Genomic DNA, 26,084 nt, shown 5'->3' with positions numbered 1-26,084 from the left:
TAGTTTCTACACACACTGACACACCCTTCTCTGTCCTCCATCCACACAAGCAAGATGCATCATCACAGTTTAATGATACATTCCAACTAGGCAAAAATACTCAAGGAAGGTGCAAAGTAGGGCTAGGTGAGGGAATCTGTGGAGAGTCCAGAGGGTCAGATAAAGATGCGTGGAAGATTGCATTTGGCCTCCAGGTCTGAGGTTCTCTACCCCTGTTTTCAACTGTCTTTTACTTGCTGCTTTTAGTACTCTCCTAAACACTTGCGTGATTTCTCCACTTCCTCTTATTTCAAATATCTCCTCAAAATCAACCTCTTCTATGAAACATTTTGCCTAACCCTCATCCTCAGATGAAACAAAGCCTAAATATATGTAACAATTTGTTTGTATTCGTCCTTTATGATGACAACAGCAACTAGCAAAGAGTGTAACATTTGAACTGGGATGACAGATGGTTTTCTCATATCCCCCTCCAAGCGCCTGGAACATCTGTCCTGCTGAGGACTAGTGGCACTTTTAAATGCAATAGAATTTTGCTGGCAACTCAAGAGTGCAGAGGAAGATAGATGTTGCTAACTCTGACTTCCAGACTAGCAGTACCTGAGCCAGCTCTGGATACTTCCTTGGGAGGGCTCTGGCTGGCGCTTGGGACAGGATACAAGGAGGTGCTGCTGTGAACCTTTTTTGGTGGTGGTGGTGGCAGCAACAGCAACAACAAGCAGAAACTGTAACATCTGAGCTGGGGTGGCAGACTGTTTTCTTGTATTTTTTGTATTGGAATGCTCATTATGTTTGTTATTGATGTGTTTTAACTGATTGTTTTATTATGATTTTAAATATGTTTATGTAATCAAATAAGGTTATTTGTTGGATTTTTTGTGTTTAAATGATTTAGTATTTGATTGTTACTGATTTACTGATTTGTATTTTTGTTCTATTGTGACCTGCTTTGAGCATATTTATATGGAAAAATGGCATACAAATTGTAATAATAATAATAAAATGGTTCTTTTATTTCTCTCTGCATTGCTACCCTTGCCTCATCCTCCCTTCTTCATTCTCCCACCCCGCTTAAAATTTAAATCAGCATCTTGGGAAAAGAGACTTTCCCTTCCTCTTTATATGTACTTTACTCTGCGATATATCAGAAACATTGATGGCGCTATAAAAACAAGAAAACTCATGTGACCAGACAGGTAGTCAGGCCATGCCCTTTCCTTTGACTCCTGGCTGTTTTTCCTCTCTAGCACACAGTCCGAACCTTTGGCATCAGCCTGTCCCCTGCATTACAGGTGTTTCAGAGTGAAGGCTTCACGTCATCATTGGTGGCATGAAATGGTGTGACAATCATCCTGCAGGTAGGTGCTTCCTGAGTGTTTTTTCCCCAACATGTTCTTCCCCTGTTTTCCTCTCCCTGACTCCCTTTTATCTCCCATTATCAATGCATGGGGCAGCGCAAAGCCTAACAGCTACCATGAAGGCATCTATGGCTCTCCACACAGGTTTATAATGTGCTATGAAAGACACAACATACTATTGAAAGAATTTTTCATGTATTGTATTTGAAAATTTTATGTCACCCTTAGAATTTTGACTGAAAGGGTTTAAATATTTATTTATAATGAATAAATAGTTGCTTTGGACACCCAAGAGGGCTTCAGGATCTTGAACAGCAGCCCCCTGTGTCATATGGCAAATCCCTTTTTAAAACGTTGGGTACCTTCAAAAGCACTTTCTAATATGGTACAAGGGTCTGCTGTTCAAAGTAAAAAAATCCCACTGGGTATATCCAAGCCTTTCGATCCCAGCCCATGGACTGACAAAGGCTTGTGTAAGGAAGTATGTATGTATATAATGTTCTGACTAGGGATGGAAAGATCTGCCCATTTTGGTTCTCTCCTTGTCTGTTCTCCACTTTCTTTTTTAATCTCATGAAAATTCTTCAGCAGTTTAGTGTGAATCTTTCCTAATAAACACTCGTTAATGCAGTTGGCTAATGTACACATTTCTCCTAATATAATGCAATTTTGTGTGTTATTTTCACTAATATTTTCATTTATGCACATTTCCCCCAAATATATACATATTTGTAAACATTGATTGGAGAACTGCATCACAAAATTCAGATAAGTGTGAATTTTGCAGGATTGCTGTATTTCAGTTCTCAGCTTAGTTCGGAAAGTACAAATGTGTTAAATTCAGCTTTTAAATTTCTCCCCCATCCCCAGTCCTGACACAGAACATGAGCCTTGGAGGCCAGTCTGGGAGCTGGAATAAAACTGGGATGAGGTTGAAAAAGAGGGATAGATGGAGAAGATCAGAAAATGGGAAGGTGCCGAAGGAAGAAAAGGCACCGGCGACAAAACAGAGCCAGCTCTGGAACAAAGACATCAGCTGGCCAACATAGCATACTGACAGTGAAAGGAGAGCAATGGTGGAAACACAAATGAGAGGTGGTGCTAGCTGTAGTAGACTAAACTGATTTAAAGGCAACAACAGCTGTTCAGCTCCAGGTCTAGGGAGCATCACCCAGAAGATGAGCTGGCACAGCCACAGACTTAATGGATTTTGAAAAATTTGCATAAAACAGAAGCTTGGTTATATAATTGCGATTGAAAAACAGTATTATATAAACATAGGTTATAAGTGCATGTCATAACAGTATAACTTTAATTTGTTAATGTTATGTTTAAATCTCACATTAATAAATAATTTCAGCCTCTGATTGCTCTTGCCTCTCTTATCCTTAACTAATTAGCACCCACTTTCTATGTTTCACATAATTTCCCCCCTAGGAGTGTCAAATGCATCAACAATATGTGAAATGGCCTGTGTTGCTTATTTTGGAGGGGGCACATCATGTTCTATTATAAAGCAGGAAGGCATTTGTTTCTCACACTTAATATCAGGTCTGCATTGCTCCATGTTATCAAACTGCACAGCCATGCAGCACTTGATATGCAGATTGGATTGGATGACCTAACAGTTCTTTCCCATGTCTCATTTGAAGGTATAATTCAACAACCAGTAGTGTAGTGGCAAATTCAGAAGTGCAGGGTCCCTTCATGATAATCATGCCACACACCCCTCACACCTATGTCCCTTTTCCCCATTCTCTCATCTCCCTTGCTCTCCCTGTCATCTCGCGAGCCAATCAGCATGAAAGGAGAGGCTGTGTATTAGCTATTGAGAACAGTCTTCTCAGTGGCTGGCTCACCTCCTTTCATTCTGATTTGCTCCATTCAACATGAAAGGTCAAGGACTCTTCACAGTAGCTAACACACTCCCTTTTCATGCTGATTGGCTTTGGCTCATACATAGGGACCTGGCTGGGACCCTGCTCCCAAAAAAGTAACGGGTCTACACCCCCCCCATGTCCCTGGACAACTACACCCTTGTCAACAACAATTCTAATGAAGGCTCATGAATATTACTCATTTCCTACAATTTGTCACTGCTAAACAGCTGACAGGTAATTGACTACTCATTAATTTTTTTATCTCAACAAGAAAGGCTATGACCTCTTGAGTCGTTATTAATTAGCTCTATTTATAATGTTCAAACCAGGAAGAATGCGATAAGGTGATAAAAAAATCTTGTTACTGGATAGGAACCTCTCAACAGGCACATTCACACTTTATATCATGGTGTGACACTGAATTCTGTTTGTTTGACTGTTTAAATTAATAATGTATTTTGTTCAATTAAGCTTTCTTTGCATAGTCAAAGTAAAAAGGAGCATTAGGCCTGTTTTGCCTGTTTTGAATTCATAGTAGAAATGAATTGAGAATCACATTGCTTGTGCTAAAATGCTGACGGTTAATTTACTTGTGTGTGTATAAAGAGAAATGCTAGTTTGCTGAATTGCAGAACCATTGTTTGTTTAAAGCTGTGTCTGCAAAATAGATAACTGTATTCTCACAGGCTTTTAGTTGCAAATGCACCTGTGTCGAAGAAAGTATCAGACTATGTTGCAAACTATGTTGCACATGTACAAGGTCAATATGAACATAACAAGTGTGAAAAACAATCTCCTAATATGGTTACCAGGAGGAAATGGGCATGGATTAATGATGTAGTTATGATGTAGATGTGATGAAATCGATGCATGAATAATTAGTAAAATAAAGTTTATAAAAAGGCCAGCACAGCAGAGTTTGTCAGAACTGGCTTGGCCCTTCTCCACGTGCACGTGTTAGAAATAAATATACTCTATCCTCCATCTTGTTTTGTTCGTTCTTGAACTCTATTGGGTGAGTATTTGGGAGCGAATCCTCAGCCACTAGAACCCTAAAAGGGACTAGGGCGTATTGTTTATAACAATTTGGCGTTACTCCCTAGGGAAATCATCTTGTTGGCATTCCTCTTTGCCTTGGACGTGGTCCCTGCAGGGGGTTGGGAAGAGCACTCCAGGCTATATTCAGCCTGCCCAAGCCTGTGGGAGCGGATTGGGGCGACGAGGTATTGCCATGATGACTCCCTTTTAAATCGAAACAAGGTTGGAGAGGATTGGAGAAGAGCAGGGGGTTTCAACGTTCCAACGTCTCTTCGAAAGGGGTAAGAGCCCACTGGGCTTAAGTGTGAAGAGAGTGGTGTGTGAAAGTGTGTGCATGAGACAGGGCTTATCCGCAGCGGTTTACCCTGAAGCGAGTGAGGACCGTGAGTAGCGCGTTTCCCTACCTTCGCGAGAAGGGCCGCGAAAACCGGGAAGCGAGTGTTGTACGTCATTTGCCCGTTGTTCCGTCTTAGACATCCCCCCTGGTAGATGGAGAGGCTACCCCCAAAAGTCATACGTCATCTGCAAAGGGCAGATAGGACTGGACAGGGAACATGGGGCAGGGTGCTTCAAAACAGGACAAGATGGAGAGGACAGAACAGAGGAAAGTTAAGAAAGGGTTTGGAAAGAGTCAGAAGAAAAAGGGCGATTGGAAAATGACCCCCCTTGAATGTATTTTGCAAAATTTCTCTGAGTTTAAGAAAAGTGTTGTCTCTTCTGGAGGGCCGGTCCCGAATGAAGAGCAGTTGTCAATGTTTTGTAATGAAGCATGGGTGGAGCTGGGTATTGATTGGCCACTGGGAGGAATGTTTAATATTACAAGGGCTCGGCAGTTGGAAGCCACCCTTTTTGACATGCTGCCAGACGAGTTAACATCGTGGTGGTATGCTAGGGTGTGGAGAATCATCTGCCTAGACCCACCTTCAGAGTGTGCGCTGGAAATGGCTTTGGCTCAATGCCAAATTAATAAGGGAAAGAAATTGGAAATAAAACCTCCAGTTCTTCAGGCAGAAGAAGAAGAATGGCTGGTTTCGCCTACGGCCCCACCTCCGGCCATTCCTTTGCCAGCACCACCAGTATTACCAGTGTCACCACAGGGAATTCAGCCACCACAGGCGGTCCAATTGCCACCAGCCCAAATTGGGCCACCTACCCAACCTCAGGCTGAATCATCAGTTCAGGCTGTGCCATCAGTTCAAGTACAGCCCCCAACGTATCAACAGTCTATTGTTCTGCAGACCCAGTCCACTAGTTTTGGAACCCCTTCTTCTGGAAGTACAGCAATGGAACAAGATTTAAGTCAATCACCTATTGCTGGAACTTCGTCTGGAACTGCAGTGACGTTCCAGGATTTGAGTCAATCTTTAAGGCAGATAAGACAAGAATATGATATTTTGGATTGTTATGCTTATTCTGTGCGACAAAGCCAGAATTTAGGAGCTTCACCCCAAATGATTGACCCACGTCTCCAGATGATTGAGGAAGTTAGGAGGGAGAATCAAAGAATGGATGGACATACTTTGCGGAGTGGGCGCACATATAGCTCCACTCCCATAAGTAGAGATGAAGGCAGAAATAGTCTTGTATCAGAAGATATTTTGGCCGATGCCTCTCACCTTATGGCACCAATGCGAGAGATGTTGGATGGCCAGGGACAAGTTGCTTATGTGCATGTGCCCTTTACCACCTCTGATTTATATAATTGGAAAAATCAGATGCCAGGCCTGAGAGAAGACCAAGATAAACATTGCCAATTATGGGAGACTATTTTTGCTAGCCACCACCCTACTTGGGCTGATATTCAGACATTGATGAATACCCTTCTCAGTTCAGAAGAAAAGTCATTAGTACTTTCTCAGGCCACGGCTCTTGCATTGGAAGAGCAGAGACAAGGTGGCAATGCACCTGGTTTAGCCCCAGTACATGTTTTACCGATACAAGAACCTCGTAGATGGATTCAAACCCCAGGAATAGGAGCCCCTGAGATTACTAGATATAAAAGATTAATTTTACATGGACTTAAACATGCCATCCCTAAGCCAATGAATGTGGCAAAGAGATATGAAATCCATCAAGAGAAAGAGGAAACTCCCTCTTCTTTTCTTAATCGCCTTACCACAGCCATGCGAAGATTTACCACTCTTAATCCAGAGGCGGATGAAAATCAACGGCTTCTAATTTCCTTGTTTATTGGCCAAAGTTCTTCAGATATTCGGAAGAAGTTGCAGAAGGTGGAAGGGGTGATGGGTATGAGACTGGGACAAATAATGGACATTGCGTTTAAGGTTTATGTGAATAGAGATGAACTAAGTAAGAAGGAAGGAGAAAAGTTGATGAAAAAGCAATGTAGCATGCTTGAAAAGCAGTGCGATTTGATTGCGGCAGTGGTTAGCGTAAACCAAACAGATAAGGCAAGAGGGCCACGGAGGAGATTGGAGAAGGACCAGTGTGCGAAGTGTTTAAAAAAGGGCCATTGGGCAAAAGACTGCAGAAATAAGGAGGTACCTAGACCTCGCCAAGATGGACGGGGAGGCCCACTTGATCCAAATCCACCCTATGAGCGGATGATGGCTGCCAAAGGGGAACAGGAGGAATCAGAATGAAGATAGACGGGATATGAGGGTGGCTCGCGGGAAGAACCATATGTGTGTCTTACCCTGAATAATTTGGCGGTCCAAGGGCTAGTAGATACAGGAGCGGCCTTCTCTATGGTTCCACGAGCAATGTCCCGTCTACCCTTGACCCTCACTAAAGAAACCAAAGATGTAATGGGAATAGAAGGACAACGTCGTCGGGTCCCTTTGTCTCAGCCCATACAGGTACACCTTCCAGGGATAGAAGATAAACAATATTTTACACATCAGTTTTTGGTTTTGGATGGCTGCCCCATTGCAATATTTGGAAGAGATCTTCTAGCAAAACTTCAAGCCCAAATAATATTTAGAGGAAAGACTTTGGAAGTGAAGATACCAAAGCAACAAGAATGCACTTTCCAAATGATCCTAAGGGGGGAGCCAGAAGTTAAAGAGAAACAACAGTGGGAGTCTCCAGAGGGAATCCATCCTGATATTTGGGCCAGAAAGAATAATCCTGCTCGTGCGGTCAATGCTGAACCAGTGAAGGTCAGATTGAAGCCTGGGGTAGGCCCAACCCCAGTACGCCAATTTCCTTTGAAGCTAGAAGTACGCCTGAGTCTGAAGGAATTAGTAACGGACTTTATCCATTATCAATGGTTACATCAAACTACTAGTCCTCATAATACCCCCATATTTGGAGTTCCCAAGGAAGGCCGCCCAGGACAGTATAGGATGGTGCAAGACTTGCGAACTATCAATGAAAAAGTTTTAGAAGATGTTCCAGTAGTGCCAAACCCACATACTCTGTTGGCTCATGTACCTGGCGATACTACCCGATTTACTGTGATTTATTTAAAAGATGCATTCTTTTCAGTACCCCTTCATGAAGATAGTCAAGATCTTTTTGCATTCCAATGGGAAGACCCAGTTGACCATCGACAATGTCAACTAACCTGGTCCGTATTACCTCAAGGATTTATCAGCTCCCCATCTGAATTTACTAAGGCATTACAGAAAGATTTAGGACCATGGTATCAACGACAACCAAAGTCAGCATTGCTGGTCTATGTGGATGATCTTTTGATCTGTAGCCCAGATAAGAGGAGCAATGAATAAGACGCTGTGAGCCTATTGAATCATTTGCATGCCTGTGGATACCGAGTGTCCAAGGATAAGGTACAATGGAACCAGAAGCAAGTAACGTACCTAGGATACCAACTATCACAGGAGGGACGAATGTTATCAACTGAAAGGCGGACAGCGATTTGTGGTTTACTACCACCAACAAATGTTAGGGAGCTACGATCATTCTTGGGTTTGGCTGGCTTCTGTCGACAATGGATACCAAACTACAGTAGCTATGCCACTCCTTTGTATGAGTTATTGAAGAAGGAAATAGATTGGAAATGGACTAAAGAATGTCACCAAGCTTTTGAAGATATCAAACAAGCTTTGCAGAAAGCACCAGCTTTAGCCTTACCAGATGGGCTTAAACCATATAGACTTTATGTTTCCGAAAACAAGGGAACTGCGAGTGGAGTTTTGACACAGCAGTGGGGCCCTGACCATCTACCAGTGGGTTACTACTCGTCTCAATTGGATCCTGTAGCAAGAGGATGGCCAGCATGTCTGCGAATTGTGGCAGCTACAGGAATTCTTTTAAAGAAAGCTGAAAAGATCATGATGGGAGCCCCGGTAGAAGTACTAGGACCTCATGATTTGAAAAGGATCCTGGGAGAGAAGGCAGCTAAGGTCCTTAGCCCAAGTAGGCTTACCCAGTATGAACAGCAGCTGCTAGGACGACAAGGCTTACATCTGAAAGCTTGTAATACCTTGAATCCAGCAACACTACTGCCCCAACCGGGAGAATTAATACATGATTGTATCCAGACATTAGAATGTTCATTGAAACCTCGGATAGATTTGACTGATCAGCCAATAGCAGGACGACATTTATATGTGGATGGAAGTTCGAAGGTAATAGATGGACACTGGTATGCAGGCTGCGCTGTGTGTGAGGACCTGAAGCCTATAAAGAGTGTTAAATTGCCACCTACCTATTCAGCCCAGATGGCGGAATTGGCCGCAGCCATAGAGGCTCTGAAAGAATTGAATCAACAAGAAGGGAATATATACACTGATTCTAAGTATGTATTCCAAACTGCACATGCCTTCGCTATGTTGTGGAAGGAAAGAGGCTTTATTAAAAGTGATGGTCACAGAATTGAGCATCAACAGATGATAAAGGAATTTTTGGAATGTGTTCAATTGCCAAAAAAGATAGCTGTTATTCATGTGAAAGCCCATGGAAAAGAATCAGATTCAGCTAGGCGAAAGGGGAATCATCAAGCAGATGAGGCAGCAAAGGAAGCAGCATTGAGTGGACAGCTGTTGGAGAAGAATTTAATGAGCATCATGATCCCATGGAGAGAGTTGATTCCTCAATATTCTAAGAAGGAAGAGGATGCTGCAATACAGTATGGGGCTCAGAAGTTATCCAATGGTTGGTGGCAATTACCTACAGGATTAATTTTTGTCCCAAAGGCAGTGCTTCGAGCTCTTGTATTAGAGACTCATAAACAGACTCATCTTGGAGGCAACGCTTTAGGGGATCTTTTAATTAGACAAATAGTTGCACCAGGATTGTATGAAGAAACAAAGCGAGCAGTGTATGGATGTACTATCTGCGCAGCGACAAATCCTGCCCCAAAACCACCATCAGCAATGGGAGGAAGACCATGGGCCTACTATCCTTTCCAGCGATTACAAATAGCCTTTGCAGAATTGCCAAGATGTGCAGGGTATAAGTACCTGCTAGTTGTAATAGATCAATTGACAGGATGGATAGAGGCCTTTCCCACGCGAACAGCAACAGCAATTACAGTAGCAAAGATACTGCTGAAGGAAATCTTTCCAAGATATTCTATGCCAGAGACATTTGAGTCAGACCAAGGCCCACATTTTGTGAGTAAAATAATTTGTGCTATAAGTGCGGCCTTAGGATTCAAGTGGAACCTCCATACCCCATGGAGACCACAATCATCCGGTCAAGTTGAATGTGCTAACCGGACGGTTAAGACTTTGTTGACTAAACTTTGTCAAGAGACTAAATTGAATTGGATAACAGCATTGCCACTGGCTTTAACCATCATGAGAAATACTCCAAGGGGAAAAACAAAATTGACTCCTTTTGAGTCACTGTTTGGCAGACCTCCCATTGAGCCTGGGCCCCAGACAGAAATTAATGGGGAATTGGGGAATAGACAGTTATTGGAATATGTTACTGCCTTGCAGGGTGTTTTGTCTTCTATTCACAGGCACAATCGTGAGTTTCAGAGGTTACCCTTGGATGTGGCTATCCACCAATACCAACCAGGAGATTGGGTACGAGTTCGGAAGTGGAAGCAAGAGCCTTTGCAGCCCACGTGGGAACCACCGGAGCAGATCATTTTGATTACAGAGTCGGCCGTGAAGCTCGTAGGCCATAAGCGGTGGATCCATGCCAGTAGGATAAAGAAAGCAGAACCTACAATTACCCAGGAACCAGAGAAGGGAGTAGCCAAGGACTCCCCACCTGGAGAGGTGAAGGATCAGACGCCTGAAGAAAAGTGGTTATCGGAAACCGTGCCGGGTTTCAACCTGAAGCTTAAGTTGAAGAAACAGAAAGACTGAGATTGTATGGGCGGTTCACGGAAACCTTTTCCCATCCAGCCTACTAGTATACAAGTACCAGGAGACCCTAGGAGGAAGGTTCCAATAACAGTAGTCCAAATTGTAGACACGTGTACCAAGGAAAGAAAACAACATTTACATACTATTGCTCGAACCTTTCTGAATTCTGTCCTTCCACCCGATATTGATCTCAGGACTGTACATCTGAGGTGGTAGATGGGGGGATCTAGTCCTCCTCTCCCTTTTCGGATTATAGTTTCACCAGTACAGTTGCCCCATGGGGCCGGATCAAAAGTGTCAGTCACAGTAAAATATGCTTGAGTGATTATCGGGGAATTTGGAGAATATCAGCAGTGGAGTATGGTTACGTACACCTTTTTGCATTTTCAACAACCACATTTTTCGCCAAGGGCGGATTGGGCAGGAAGGTGGTAGTACTGAAAGCATATCCTGGTAATTAGAGAACTGAATCTTTGCAATAGAAGGGCAGATTGAAATCGAAATCTTTGACAAGTCAATGGGAGGAAGTGTTCCACCTTCCCCATTAATTGCAATAATAGCTGCAAGAAATGAAAGGAACTATCAAAGGTATCTTCGAGTTCCTGTAGTAGTAATTCAGAAACGACCACCTTTACTTGGTTCACGCCTTGATAGGCCATATCAGTGGCATACAGTGGTTCGGACTTGGGTGAATCACAGAATTCCAAACAGTGGTATTAGATTTGTGGCCTAAGTTGTATCTCATGTTAAAATGGGAAGAAACTCAGCAGATATTAATTCTCTGGGCTTTAAGCCTATCCTTGGTACTATTTTGTGTCTCACTTCTTTATTTGTGGTATATATCTGCCTCCCAACTCCTTTTTCCACTCAAGAAACGGGAATATGTAGAGGTCAAAGAAGCTCATTCCAGAAGGAAAAAAGGGAAAATGTGTTTGTTGAACTCGCTCAAGAGGTAGCCAAAGGGTTTAACCTTACAAATTGTTGGATCTGTGGAAGTCCAAAAGGATTTTTAAAATGGCCATGGATAGGATTTCCCCTTGCACCCTATTGGCTTTTAAGTAACAAAAGTGAAGTACATGTTAATCTAAGCACTTGGACAGAGCCACATGAATGGGAGTTGTACAAATCAAGTTTGGGCAAATATTGTCTCCAACAAAATATTTCGAGAGGCAAATATGTTGGAGCCAGTAAATGTAATTGGACATTGGGATGGCGAGAGTATTGTTCCATTGGTAATTGTCCAGTTACAAACTGTACTAAATTTGCTTCCCGATGGAATAACACACATGTCCAACTTGAAAATGGAACATGGTGTTCATGTATTCCTGATGCACGCAATCGGAGTTCATGTAGGTCTAAATGTTCGGATCCTTACACAGATATTCAATTGAATGAGTGCCAAGAAAGGAATCTAACGATTCCTACAGTCTTAAAAGATCAAGGTTGGTTATGGAAACACCTTAATGGAACTGTTATTATGGGATTTCAGAATTATTGGACAGTATGGAACCAAACTAATAATGATACTAGATGTACATACAGAAATGAATCCCAATTATGGAAGTGTAATTTTGTTTTGGGACAAGGATACCGCATTGTCACAGGCCCTCTTGGTGCAAAGGATACATATTATATTCCTTATAATAAAAATTCTCCAATTCTACACAATACTACTATGCCTGTATTAAAAGGACACTATTGGATTTGTGGGAGTAAAGCTTATGCAATTCACCCCTTGAATTGGACTGGCATTTGTTATGTTGGAATAATACAGCCAATGTATACTATAAAAGGTGGAAGTCTAAATCCTTTAGTCCCAGTGTTTGATGGAGAACAGTCTGAAAGAAAGAAAAGGGCACTTGATCTTTAACAAAAGGCCAAGACAATGGTTGGAGAGATATTTGGCCTCCAGAAAGGATCATTGAACATTATGATCCTGCTTCATGGGCACAAGATGGTTCAGCGGGTTACCGCGGCCCAATATACATTTTGAATCGCCTTATTAGACTTCAGGCGGTAATAGAGATAATAACCAATCAAACAGCTAAAGCTTTAACCTTGCTTGCTGATCAATCAACTGAAATGAGAGAAGCAATACTCCAAAACCGATTGGCCTTGGATTATTTGTTAGCTAAAGAAGGAGGTGTCTGCGGACTCCTTAATTTGACAGAATGTTGTGTGAAAATTGATGACAACGGCAATATAGTAAAAGACATTGCTAATAAAATCAAAAAGCTTGCTTATGTCCCAGTACAAACTTGGAAAGGAATATATCTTGGAGCTTGGGGAAGTTGGTTCAATTGGTTTGGAGGAATGAAGACAATGATTGTATTGGTTCTTCTGATTTTAATGGGATGTATGCTTTTACCTTGCCTAATGCCTGTAATTATGAATGGTATTCGCAACATAATAGATAATGCAGTAACTAAAAGTAATATGCAAATGCATGGCAGAATTATGTATCAACAAGTGATTCAGAATGAAGAAGCTATATGATATAAATATCAAAAAGCTTCTAAGGGGGGAATTGTGACACTGAATTCTGTTTGTTTGACTGTTTAAATTAATAATGTATTTTGTTCAATTAAGCTTTCTTTGCATAGTCAAAGTAAAAAGGAGCATTGGGCCTGTTTTGCCTGTTTTGAATTCATAGTAGAAATGAATTGAGAATCACATTGCTTGTGCTAAAATGCTGACGGTTAATTTACTTGTGTGTGTGTAAAGAGAAATGCTAGTTTGCTGAATTGCAGAACCATTGTTTGTTTAAAGCTGTGTCTGCAAAATAGATAACTGTATTCTCACAGGCTTTTAGTTGCAAATGCACCTGTGTCGAAGAAAGTATCAGACTATGTTGCAAACTATGTTGCACATGTACAAGGTCAATATGAACATAACAAGTGTGAAAAACAATCTCCTAATATGGTTACCAGGAGGAAATGGGCATGGATTAATGATGTAGTTATGATGTAGATGTGATGAAATTGATGCATGAATAATTAGTAAAATAAAGCTTATAAAAAGGCCAGCACAGCAGAGTTTGTCAGAACTGGCTTGGCCCTTCTCCACGTGCACGTGTTAGAAATAAATATACTCTATCCTCCATCTTGTTTTGTTCGTTCTTGAACTCTATTGGGTGAGTATTTGGGAGCGAATCCTCAGCCACTAGAACCCTAAAAGGGACTAGGGCGTATTGTTTATAACAATGGGAGCAAATGATACTGATTTATAATGCACAAGAACAATGGTCCAAATAGCCATATGCTTATATACTCTGACTGGTAGCAGCATTCTTGGTTCTCTGGCAGAGATCTTTCCTAGCTCTGCTACCTAAAATCCTTTTCATATCAATGCAGGGACTGAACCTGGGTGCTTGTGTATGCAGTGCATGTGCTCTACCACTGAGACAGAGCCCCCTCCAGAGAACAAAGGAGGATATAATAACAATAATTTATTTCCCCCCCTTCGTCTTAGAAGGAGCCCAGAGTGGTAAACAAAAACACTAAAAACATTCTAAAACATCTTAAAAACAAAAGGCTTTAAAACATATGTTTTAAAAAGCATATTCTATTATCATAGCTTAAAAAGAAAGCCAACCAACATGTCAGAACCTGTTACTTTTAATTTATACAATTTCAAGGTAGGATGACACCATGGGAGGTCAACTCGTTCATTCTATTGTCTCTAATGGAGGAGTCATAGGACTTGATTATCCTTGAATATAGTTAAACTGAGTGGTTGTGTTTTTTAAATCCCATTCAGATGATTCCAACCTTCCCTTATGTACATGGTTCCAGTACTGAACTATCTTTACATCTAGCAAACATTTCTTGAAGAATTAAAACTGCTGTCTTCAATTCACTCCATGAAAATGGTGAGTTGTTTTTTAAAGAAATTGCAACCTCTCTGATCAGAATTATTTTAAGACTTTTTAAACAAACTCTTTGAAACATAGCAAATAGTACATGTGACATATAAGAAACACTTCTGCAGCCACACAGCTTTTCTTAATGTTTAACATTATGGGGCTAAAGGGTGCAGCCGCTGAGAACTAAACTCAGCAATCTGTGTTGGATTGCAGCCAGGATTCATACTAGCAACAGTGTATCAACTTTATTAAAATAGACATCATGTGCAAGCATGCATCTGTACAGAGGAATAGTAGGCTAGAACAAGCTGACGCTGACCACTGTGGGGGATCTGTAAATATGCTGTTCCCAAAGCCAACTAAGCATCTGACCCAGACTAGTTCCAGGTCAGGAAGGAAGGAACATGAGTTGCCTTTTGACTTTTTCTGCACAAAGGATGTCTTTGACTTCTCCTGAAAATGCCTACCTAAATTCTCTATGAATGTTCTATATGTCTTCCAGCAGACTGTTCTTTACATCTATTGCTGCATACTCTAAATCATGCACTTCACAATAGCTACTGGAATTTTATACAGTGAATGATTAAGGCTGCAAGCTTATATACACACTTAGGCTGCAATCCAATACACACTTTCCCAGGAGTAAGTTCCATTGAACCCAATGGAGCTTACTTCTGAGTAGACATGTATTGGATAACATTGTTACCTAGGAGTAAAAATGGGGGGGAAATGGAAATGGACTGCCTTCAAGTCGATCCCGACTTATGGCGACCCTATGAATAGGGTTTTCATGGTAAGCAGTATTCAGAGGTGGTTACCATTGCCTCCCTCTGAGGCTGAGAGGCAGTGACTGGCCCAAGATCACCCAGTGAGCTTCATGGCTGTGTGGGGATTCGAACCCTGGTCTCCCAGGTCGTAGTCCAGCACCTTAACCACCATACCACACTGGCTCTCTACCTAGGAAACCATCCCCATTTGACTTCAGTGTGACTTACCTAGGAGTAAGTCACACTGAAGTCAAATGGGGCTGGTTTCCAAGAAGACACACACAGGATAGTGCTGCATAAATGAAGAGGCATCTCCCACTGTATATTTTCTTAGAATTCCGTCTCACAAGCATGTTGTGGATTGCTTTGCAATCTTCTAAGGACTGCAAAGCAGTTCATCTATTTTGCATTCCCCCCTTTTTTTTTTGTACGAAGAGCCATCTTTTACCATTAGTACTGTAAGTACAGAAAATCATAGCAAAATGTAATGCTGGCTTTTCTGGTGGCAAAAAAGTATAGGAGGCACGAGCTGGTGTAAAACTTGGGTGCCTAAAGGAGAGCTTCAGCCCTTGATTCTGAGTGATCTGGGAATCCCATATTTCTACCCTGAACATGGACCCCATTTCCATGTTGTTAAAATGTTCTGACAAATATTTGCAAAACACTGTCAAGACTGCCTATACCCTGGAATAACATTATAGACTTTAGGTAACGATACAGGTTATGGGCTCACCATTCTCTTGTTATTAAATGAACATCCTATTGTCCCATTTTTAGTTTGGTAGGCAGATCTCACCTGAGCAAATATATCAACTGAACTTTATGCTGTAAACTTGGGGAGTGATATCCTTCACTATTGGGGGCAAGCAAGCACTATTCTGCACTATCTGTGTTTATTTCAACAAAGCTTGCTCAGTATCTTCACTCAGTGACCTGTTTGCATGACACAGTAAGCCAAACTGCTCCCAGTCCTTCTTGCTGCTGCGCTGAGCTAAGCCAAGGTTCAGTTTAGTGTGTCATCTGAACTGATACCTGTAGGTAACCACAAGTCCTGCTTCAGAGGACAAGCTAAGCCAAACCTTGGTTTAGCTCCAGGGATATAGTTGTCCGGGGTCTCAGGGGGTCTTAGACGGCTTACTTTTTTGGGAGCAGAATCCCAATGTCACCAGCATCCTACAAACCAATCAGGATGAAAGGGGCTTTTGTTAGCCACTGAGAAAAGTCTTCTAACACTCACCCCTGTACTTTCCTGCTGATTGGAGCCAATCAGAGTGAAAGGAGATGAGTCAGCCACTGAGAAGACTATCCTCAGTAGCTAACACTCTCCTCTTTCATGCTCATTGGCTCCTAGGGATGTCTGCTGTTGTGGCAGAAGGCATTAACAAGGATCTCATTCTCAACTCAGCAGCAACAAAGAGGGTAGGGGCTGTGACTAACATGAAGGGACCCTGCACTTCTGAATTTGCCACTACACTGCTATTTAGCTCAGCGTGGGGCAGGAGCAAAAAGGACCATGGAAAGTGGCTAAAAGCTCCTCTCCAAGTCTCCAGGAACCTCCTCTGTCCCAGTAAGCCATAGTTTGCCCTACTGTGTCTGTGAACTAGGCCACACAATATGCTTATTGTTCCCTGCATAATTTCATAATTAGATAATTATGTTTTTATTCAGGGCTGTTTCATACACTATATTTCGGTCTTGGGAACCTATCCCACACATACATGATTAACACAGATGGATGCCATACATAAATGCTATACTTTATGCTGAAACTTCTACCTGTAAACCTCAGGAGTAGTACCCCCTTCAATAATACTGGGGGCAAGCCAGCACTATTCTATATATGAACGTAACATACGAAGTAGCCCTCAGTCATCACGTTTATTTTTTAGAGAGGCACTATTTAAAGAAATTAGCTGCTAGCACAGTTAAAAGGATGGTAGATTTATTCTGTCCTGGCTATCTGATCTAAGAAGGCTAGGTTTATTTAACCTACTCACCTTCATTGTAAGTCCAGTGAGAAAAGTGAGGAGACAATGTAATGTGATGGTCGCTTGAATTTCCATCATTATTCTTTGTTAGCTTTAAATTATCATGTCCTTGAGGGCTCTCCACATCTGGCAGAGTTTCAGATGGAAAGGTACCATTCCAGAGATATTCAGTCCCTAACGATTCCTTTTCCAGTGTCTGTTTTTTATCCAGGTTGTTCTCCTTGAGATCTGCATTCCATATTGTTCTGAGTCGAGTTTTGCTATCCTCTGGGAACTTTGTCTTAAGTACTTCTGTGATTAGCTCGCCATTAGCTAAACCATCCGCTCCATCTGGTGTTAAAGTGGGAGAACTGCAATTTATACTGAAAGACACTACTGACCTATGAATTTTTTGGTTCTTAGCCTGAGGTTGATCAAAAGGCACCGAGAGAGACTTGTCTACATAATATATTGTATTTGGACACTGCTGGGAAATACTGAGTTGAATGCTCGAAGTGAAGGAAATTGGTGCTTGTTTGTTGTGGCTGTTTTCTGGAGGGATCATTCTGTTCTCTTTGTTTTCAGTGCTAGAAATCCAGTCAGATTGCTCCTTGCACAGCTGTGGACAAGGTTCAGAAACCTTTATTTCAGTGGCATTTCGATTTTGACAACATCCTTGAGCATGAAAAGGTCTGCAGAGCTGATCTAGCCCAGTCACATTTGAAGCAGGAGCAGTGTTCATTAGCAGCTTCCTTCCTCGGCATTTCAAACAAAGAGGGTCGGAAACATTCACCTGCATCGTACTGTGAGAAGGTGGAATGACTCGTCTAGCAGTGATTGTGATGGAAGCAAAACCTTTCTTCTGGTTATGACATTGTGTCTCCTCTTTGGTATTGGAGTCTGTTCCAAATGAATTGTCATCTGAAGATATACGAATTCCTAATCTTCTGGGAAGCAATATGAATGCTCTATTAACGTTGACTGAACTTTGATTAGCCATAGATTGGTTCATGTGATAAGCATCACACTGGGTGATTACAGACTGCATAGGGAAAGAAGTCTTATTTTCTTCTGATTTATTCTCATCAATCATCTGTGAAATGAGTATAGATGAAATCATTTTTGTGTTTTGTGATGGCAGAGACTCCTGCAAAGGAAAAGATCCAGATAATTAAAGTGTTCTTCAGTACACATACATAGAAAAATGATAACTAAAAGGAGTTTGTGATAACATCTAATAGCTTTATAAGGGACTTCTTGTTATATTTCCTGCATTTCTCCACTTTTTGCAGTTTCTGTTTTCTACAGTTTGACTTGAGGCCGTTTCTAAAAGAAATGTGGCTAAAACCAACTCAGAAATGCCTGCAAGAACAAGAATGAAAACATGACCAATTTCATGTGCAATTTATACATTCATAGAGTAGTTGAATGATTAATTGATTTGCTCAGTTGGGTATATGGCCCTGTGTTTGTTTAACAGTGTGTGTGCCAATAGCAACTGTCAACTTCAGATTATAACCTACACCACACTGTGCTTTCATGCTGATCTGCTCGAATATTAAAGCACTTTAAGCACTGACAGCCTCCAAATGCATTGCAAAATGAATTACGTAGGTGGGCTGTGATTTTCTGTGGAGTGTTTATGTGGGAGTTGGGTCAGCACTGTTGTACAAAAGCATCAAATATGACCAGGGGGGAGGGGGTACTCTTCCACTCTGCCTCCTACAAATATCATGCACATATATGTATAGTCATTTTGGGCACCATTTATTTCACCAGCTCCTAATTGCTCAACATTCCTTGGCTGCACAACAACAGCAAGGTGACATAGTTCCAACGCCTCTTAAAGGTGATAGCCTTTTTTCTGACAATCACCATCTCTCTTGGCATAAACAGGATTTCTTTTAAAGTCCAGTTACCCTAAGACTATTTTCTATATATACAGTTGTTAGTAAGCAACCAGCATACAAATTGTCCAATAGTGGAAAACAACACTGATCAGTTAGATGGAGAAAAAATTATATTCAGCAGTGATTTCAGCCCTATGTTTTCAAATTCCTCCCTCCCTCTCCCAATCCTATAATTCCTTCTCAGCTGAAAAGCATCATAAATGATTTTTAAACAAACAAACTGGGGTCTGTATCAGGAAATATTTCATTATTGTCTTTATTTCACTCTATGCTGCATAGTGAGCTGTGTTTATTTTACGCTGTATCAGTTCTTCCTTTATGCAGGCTGCCCAGCACAGTGATATCTATATGCATAAAACCCAGGAGGGAAAAAAAGAGAGAAAACCTTGCTACTCGGCTCTGGACTAGTTTGGGCAGAGATAACAGTAAATGTAGTAAGAAAGAAAGAAAAGACATTGCTGGGATTCATTTACTGTTTTGCTACAGCAATCTGACAGCAATCTGTGTAGCTCAAGGAGCAACTTTAATATGAGGACTCTATCTTGAATATGTTTGCCCTACATTAGCCCCCATTTGGTTGTTCTGTTTACTTGTGTGTAAACAAATGTGTGAGGAGGAGGCGCACCGCCAAGCGCACTCCCTCTGCCTTGTCATTTTTACTCAAGTTAATAGCTCTCCATGAGTTTGAGGGTAAAAGTCTGAAGCAGGAAACCTCCTCTAATCATGGAGGACTCCTGCATGATTTTCAGCCCTGATTCTGGACAGCTACTGACTGGATAAAGATGAAACACTGCAAGGGAGGGACTTGGCAGCATGCCCCCATCTCCCTCTCCCCCAGGTTATTTCCCCATATATAAATACAATACCAACATACAGTTACTGATATATTATACAGCCACGAGAGTGGCTGTATACTATAGCCAGCGTGGATTTTTCACATTCCGCAATGTTAAATTGAAAATACCCCCATGCCATTCTGATGCTTCCCATAAGCTCATTTCAAAACAAAACCTTACAAAACTTATAGTCCTGAACTCAGAAATGCTCACTTAACAACCCTCTCAATTTTCATGGTGATACACAAAACAGTCAGATAGAACTGAGAGCTCAAAGTCTAAAAAGAGAGGAAAAAACCCCAGAGCCCTTTTGGACTTTTTTCTCTCTGAGTTCTCATAATCTCTTGAAATTCATTAAAAATCAGCCATGTTCACAGAGTACCTGTAATCCTAATACTGACCTTGCCCCATACTCTGACCTTCATCTTCTGAAGTTTAAAAGTTTAAAAAATGCCTGGCTGATTTTTAATTAATTTAAGAAATGTTACATGGAACCCTATGATAACGTGGGGCATGCTCAGTAAGAACCGTCAGTGTTCTAAAAGCCTCACAGCTGCTGGGCTTGGCTAATCAGGGGGCCACACCCACACCAGACTTTGATTTCATGTGAGACAGTCATGGCTTCCCTCAGAGAATCCTGGGAAGTGTGGTTTGTGCAGGGTGCTGAGAGGAGACTCCTGTTCCACTGACAGAGCTCCAGTGGCCAGACTGGTTTAACAGTCAGCCACTCTGATTGAAGGTCTGTAAGGAGAACAGGGCATGTCCTAGCAACTCTGGCCAGGGACAGCTTTGGTTTAACTTTGGGTGGGAGGCTACATGTGCCTGCTGTAGAATAAAAAGGTGAGGGAAACGGTGAAAAGCAATGATACTGTTCACAATGTTTTCCTTTTGGAAAGGAAAGCCTTTTCCCTCTGCTCAATGTCCACCCACCCAATCTCCCCCCTCCCCCTCCCCTGGGTCAGTGTTGGACTAGGACCTGTGAGACCAGGGTTCGAATCCCCACACAGTCATGAAGCTCACTGGGTGACCTTCAGCCAGTCACTGCCTCTCAGCCTCAGAGGAAGGCAATGGTAAAACTACCTCTGAATACCATTTACCATGAAAACCCTATTCAAAGGGTCGTCATAAGTTCGGTCGACTTGAAAGCAGTCCATTTCCATTTTCAAACATGATTGCACAGAAATAAATCCCACTGAACTCAAAAAGTATGCAAATGATCAAACTAGGGTTGCCAGGCCCAGCCTCCAAGAGGTCTTCTGTCTCTTTAAAAGTTGTGCAGGGGGAAGGGAAAATTTCACCTTGTGGTTTTTCCCATTACAGTGTTGCAAGAAAACCTGTACTTGGCTGAATTTTCTCTTCTCTTAAAGATACAGAATCATTCTGAGACCCTGAGCCTGGCAATCCTAGATCAAACCCACCCACCCTCCTCCCTCCTAACCCCTCCCTTCCCCCTTCCTTTGCCCCTCCCTCCCCATCCCCTTCCAATTCCCTCCTCCCTCTCCCCTTCCTCCTCCCCATGGTCAGTTTTACCTACCTTAAGCATGATTGCACAGAAGTAAATACCATTGAACTCTATAAGCATGCAAATGATCAAAACTGCCCTCCCCTCCCCCTTCCTATGTCCCCCTCGAATACGCTCCTTCCCCTTCCACTTCCACCTCCACCTCCTCCTCCCCCATGGTCAGTTTTTCCTATCCTAACCATGATTGCATAGGAGTAAACCCCACTGAACTCAATAAACTTGCAAATGATCAGACCTGCTTTTCCCCTCCTTCCCCTCTTCTCTCCCTTCCTTCTCCCCCTCTTCCTTCCTCCTCCCCTGCCCACTCCAGACCTCCCTTCCTCCTTCCCCCCCAGTCAGTTTTACGTATTCTAAGCATGACTGCACGGGAGTAAATCGCACTGAACTCAATAAACATGCAAATGATCAAACCTGTCCTTCTCCTCCCCTTACTGTCTGCTTCCATCCCAGTCCTCCCCTCTGCCTTTCCTCCCCTCCCTCCTCCTCTTCCTCCTCCTTCCCTCCCCATCCCCTGTGGTCAGTTTCACCTGTCCTAAGCATGACTGAAGGGGAGTAAATCCCACTGAACTCAATAAGCATGCAAATGATCAATCCATTCTCAGCAAGCTTGCACAGGATCCCATTTCTTACTTCCAGGATTAAAAAGCAGGGAAATTCACTAATAGGCAAAAAACCTTGCGGTTTAAGAATGTACCTATAGCCCACAGCTATTTCTATCAAACTTTAAAAAGCAGGGAAATTGGGCAGCTCTAGTGAATGCACCAGGGGAGCAAGAGACCTGACCTCCTCTCTGAGATATAGTACTGCCCTACAAATTTGTCAAAATGCAAACACAATTCAGGTTGGTCTTTCACAGTGCAATCCACTTCCTGTGTAGCTTGGAAGAATTTGGTAACATGTGCCTCTGAGCATATGATGAGTGGTGGCAACACTTGCAATCAACCCAAATAATAGAAACAAGACATGTGCAGTGCTGATCTTGTTTTAGCAGGGAGGAAACAACATTATTCAGACAGTTGATATAGTTCAGATGGCCACTTTAAATATGTCTGACTTGCTTTGCAATTTGAGTGAAGTTTCCTATAGGAAATCATTTTCTTTTGTTTCTGCTTCTGTGAATATGTGAAGTACAGCAACACTTTGCAAAATTTACACTAAAATAACTCCAAACATAATTGTGGAATAATGGCACTAACATCTGCAGAATAGTCTCCAGTGGATCTCAGGAGTGTTTCAATTCACACAAGATAAAACAGTGGGAAGTGAAATATATTCTAGCAAAATTCTAGATGTGCTCTATGTTTTTAATTGACAGTGCTCACCTTGCCTTAAATGAAGTGGTTTAAACATAGCAGGCTGAAAACATGCATCCTCTTTTTTTCCAACAGCTAGAGTCATTGGTGAAGTAGCAACTTATTGTAATCAGTCTGATTTTACATCAAACTGCAGTTTCAGATTCAACTGTTAATGTACTCAAAAGACAAATAGAACATAACCAACAATTTGAAACACAAAAGGCTGTCTTCACCATCATATGACATTGACCAATAAAAAGGCTTTGAAATTAATAAAAATAAATTTGACGCAGATTTCTAGGATGAATAACGAGGGAAATAAAATTTTCTAGACTAGATTCTCTGTAGAAACATTAGTAACACAGGAAAGAAGCAAAGTAAGAACACCAACAAACATACAAAAATATAATTCTCCGGAGATGGCAGGTATTGCCACTACTCACCATATGCTCAGAGGCACGTTACCAAATTCTTCCAAGCTACACAGGAAGTGGATTGGACTGTGAAAGACCAACCCAAATTGTGTTTGCATTTTGACATATTTGTAGGGCAGCACAATATCTCAGAGAGGAGGTCAGGTCTCCTGCACCCCTGGTGCATTCACTATAGCTGCCCAATTTCCCTGCTTTTTAAAGTTTGATAGAAATATCTGTGGGCTATAGGTACTTTCTTAAACCGCAAGGTTTTTTGCCTATTAGTGAATATGTATTAGAGTTGTCACTTTGCAGGAGACCTGCTCCTTTGCCTTTCACAGTAATCTTACATGTATAAATTTAGTACGTAAAACCATGGAGCTAAATGCTTCACCTGCTTAATTTTAGCACATCAGGCTTTCTTTAAAGAGGCACCATAACAGAAACTCACAAATCTTCAACATTTGGGAATAACTTCTTCAAATGTTATTTAGGAGCCCTGGACTCCTATTGGAAGGAAGGGCGGGATAGAAATCTAATAAATAAATAAATAAAATCACTATGCAAATCTGGAGTGAAAAATGTTGAATTCAAAATTAAAATTCTCATTTTTAATGTGGAACTTTTGTCTCAAAACTAGTACAGGGTTAGGCTTGTTGGCATCTTTTTCGACAGTTCATGTTTTGGCAGGCTTTACTGTTCCTCAGCAAGAAGACAAGAAAGGCAGACAAGCTTTCCCAGAGACAGGTTGGTCACCACTACTGATCTTCCACAGTGCACAACCACAGGAGAATGTTCAGATTATACATTAAATGCATGGTCACATTTGCATAGATAAAGAACCGTTCTTTTTAATAGCAGCTGTTGGGAGGGGGGGAGTTTCACCCTGTCTCCTTGAACCATTTTCTGAACAAAAATAATTTGCAAATGCTGCCATTAACTCTAAGAGTTCGCTTTTTGTGGGAGGAAGGCCGGCACCAGGCCTGACTGGGCCTTTGGGCACCACCCTGCTCTGGACCTGGATGCCATAGCCCAACATCCTCCTGATACAGGCAGCACAGACCTTATAAGTCCACCCATGTGCCCCACTTACTTCTTGTGTAGTGTGAAAGACATGTGTGCATAGCGCGCATGCCTGCCATTATCCAAGATGGCGGTGGGGCACATGGGTGGACATCAGCCCCTTAGGGAAGCATCTGTTGCTATCTTCAGTGATGGCAGGCATGTGCACACACAGCATGCACGACATTCATGTTGACAGGAACAGTAGGTGGGGCATATGGGCAGGCTTATTGAAGCCTGCAATGTCTATATTGGGGGGGTGCCTGGGAGCTCCCTCTCCACAGTAGGATCATGGAATGGGAGCACCACCCTCCCACCCTAAGGAGGGGCCTTTCAGGGGCTCCTCTGGGCCACAGGAGCCTTCGCCAGGGCCCAACTTGGCCACCCTCTGGCGTTGGGCCTGTGCACAAGATTTTTGTTTGAACTATAGAGTTGGGGAAAGGCAGAGTTAATCCCTTGTTCCTGCTTGTGGCACCCAACAATTGTTATTATTTTTTAAAAAAATTAAAGATACACAGATGTGATCACTGATTGAACATATCATCTAGTTCAGCTACTAATTCTTTGGCAGTTATGAAAAAGGGTAATTTGGCAGACAAGTCAATAAAAAAACTCTTCCCTGGAGGAATTTTTTCCTTGGAAGTAAAAAGTCTGAAAGTCACTACTGCATTAGTCCTGTCAAATACAAAATGCAAATAGCAAACATTGGAATGAAATAGCACTGGGCATTAAAAACAGATATTAAAACACTCACTGAATATTTGATCATTTGGAGATTAGGTGAAGAGTCAACCTTAAAATTTGCTAAGGAGAATTCTGAGTTTTGGATGAAAACTCATTTCAGTCCTACAGGTCTGGTAAAAAAGATGATGTCACCTCCACTTTTAATTGTCCCTTTGCATTTGTTCTTTCTCTTTGCCCCATATAATCCACTAAGAAATTAAGTAGTGCAAGTCCCATGGCAACTAAACTTATTTTAACAGGGCTCATGCCAGAGAATCTCCCAAAGTTAAAATTCTCTGTTAAAAAACAGTATGCAATGCAGCAGTTAAGAGTGATGCAGTGCAGTGATTTTTTTTGAGGGGCGGGGGAGGTGATTGAAAAGCAAGCAAACAAATCTTGCTGTGTGTATGCAGTCTTTGCGCATGACATGAGTAAAGGGCCTCACCCACAACCACTTGTTTTATTATTGTGTAGCATTTATTATATTGTAACCATAAATGAGAAATCCTATTATGACAAAACAAAGTTCAAGAAAACAAAACAAAACCCAACAATGAGGCCACTTTCAGGCAAACAGGATTCTAAGCAAGAGGATTATTATAACAATTTTTCTCAACTACAAAACTAACACACAAAGTCATAAAGGGCAGTTCACTTAATTCTGATAGTCTTGCTGTGAAAGTGGAATCATTAAGGTTGTTTACGTAAGGTTAAGCAACAGTAAATTGCCACTTGTTCTTTCTGTATTGTTACTCATTTGTTCACAGATCCAAATATCTTTTTAACTGGTGGTTAATGCATTGCCTACAAGCAGGTCATGAAGGTGACCCACTCTGCAAAATGTCTGTGTGCATGATGTCATTATACACTAATAAGAATCATTCTGAGTGCTACCTTTGTATGCTAATAATATCCAGTGATGACCAGTGAGGTGGCCATCACTGCCAGTGAGTGGGTGGAGTGCCATACTCTTATGGGCCGAAGTTAGAAGGCAACAACAAAAGGCAGGAATATGTGTACTGTGCAGACATAGACTAGCAGTGCCCATGTGGATCACTGACATAGTCACTGGACACTGCTGGCAAACAGGCCCTCTTAGAGATCTAGAGAGGCCTAAGCCACTTCCAACTTTTGAAGCCCCTAAGCCAGAATAAAAATAAAAACAAAAATGACTACACACAAAAACAAAATAAAGCACCA

The 26,084-nt window shown here is 41.8% G+C and overlaps 1 protein-coding gene across 3 annotated transcripts in view; it reads right to left on the bottom strand.

Annotated features, from left to right (window-relative positions):
• Positions 1–26,084, bottom strand: part of C7H10orf90 (chromosome 7 C10orf90 homolog) — a 188,908-nt gene that overhangs the window by 84,658 nt on the left and 78,166 nt on the right. For all 3 annotated transcript variants that reach the window (XM_061634367.1, XM_061634365.1, XM_061634366.1), the window contains exon 3: positions 17,154–18,270. In XM_061634367.1, coding sequence (XP_061490351.1) covers positions 17,154–18,270 — 1,117 coding nt within the window. The remainder of the gene's footprint in view (positions 1–17,153; positions 18,271–26,084) is intronic.

Source organism: Rhineura floridana, chromosome 7, assembly GCF_030035675.1.
Source record: "Rhineura floridana isolate rRhiFlo1 chromosome 7, rRhiFlo1.hap2, whole genome shotgun sequence".
In the NCBI taxonomy this organism is placed as follows: Eukaryota; Metazoa; Chordata; class Lepidosauria; order Squamata; family Rhineuridae; genus Rhineura; species Rhineura floridana.
The sequence above is the reverse complement of the archived record's forward strand: the minus strand, read 5'-3'. Positions and strand labels throughout refer to the sequence as shown.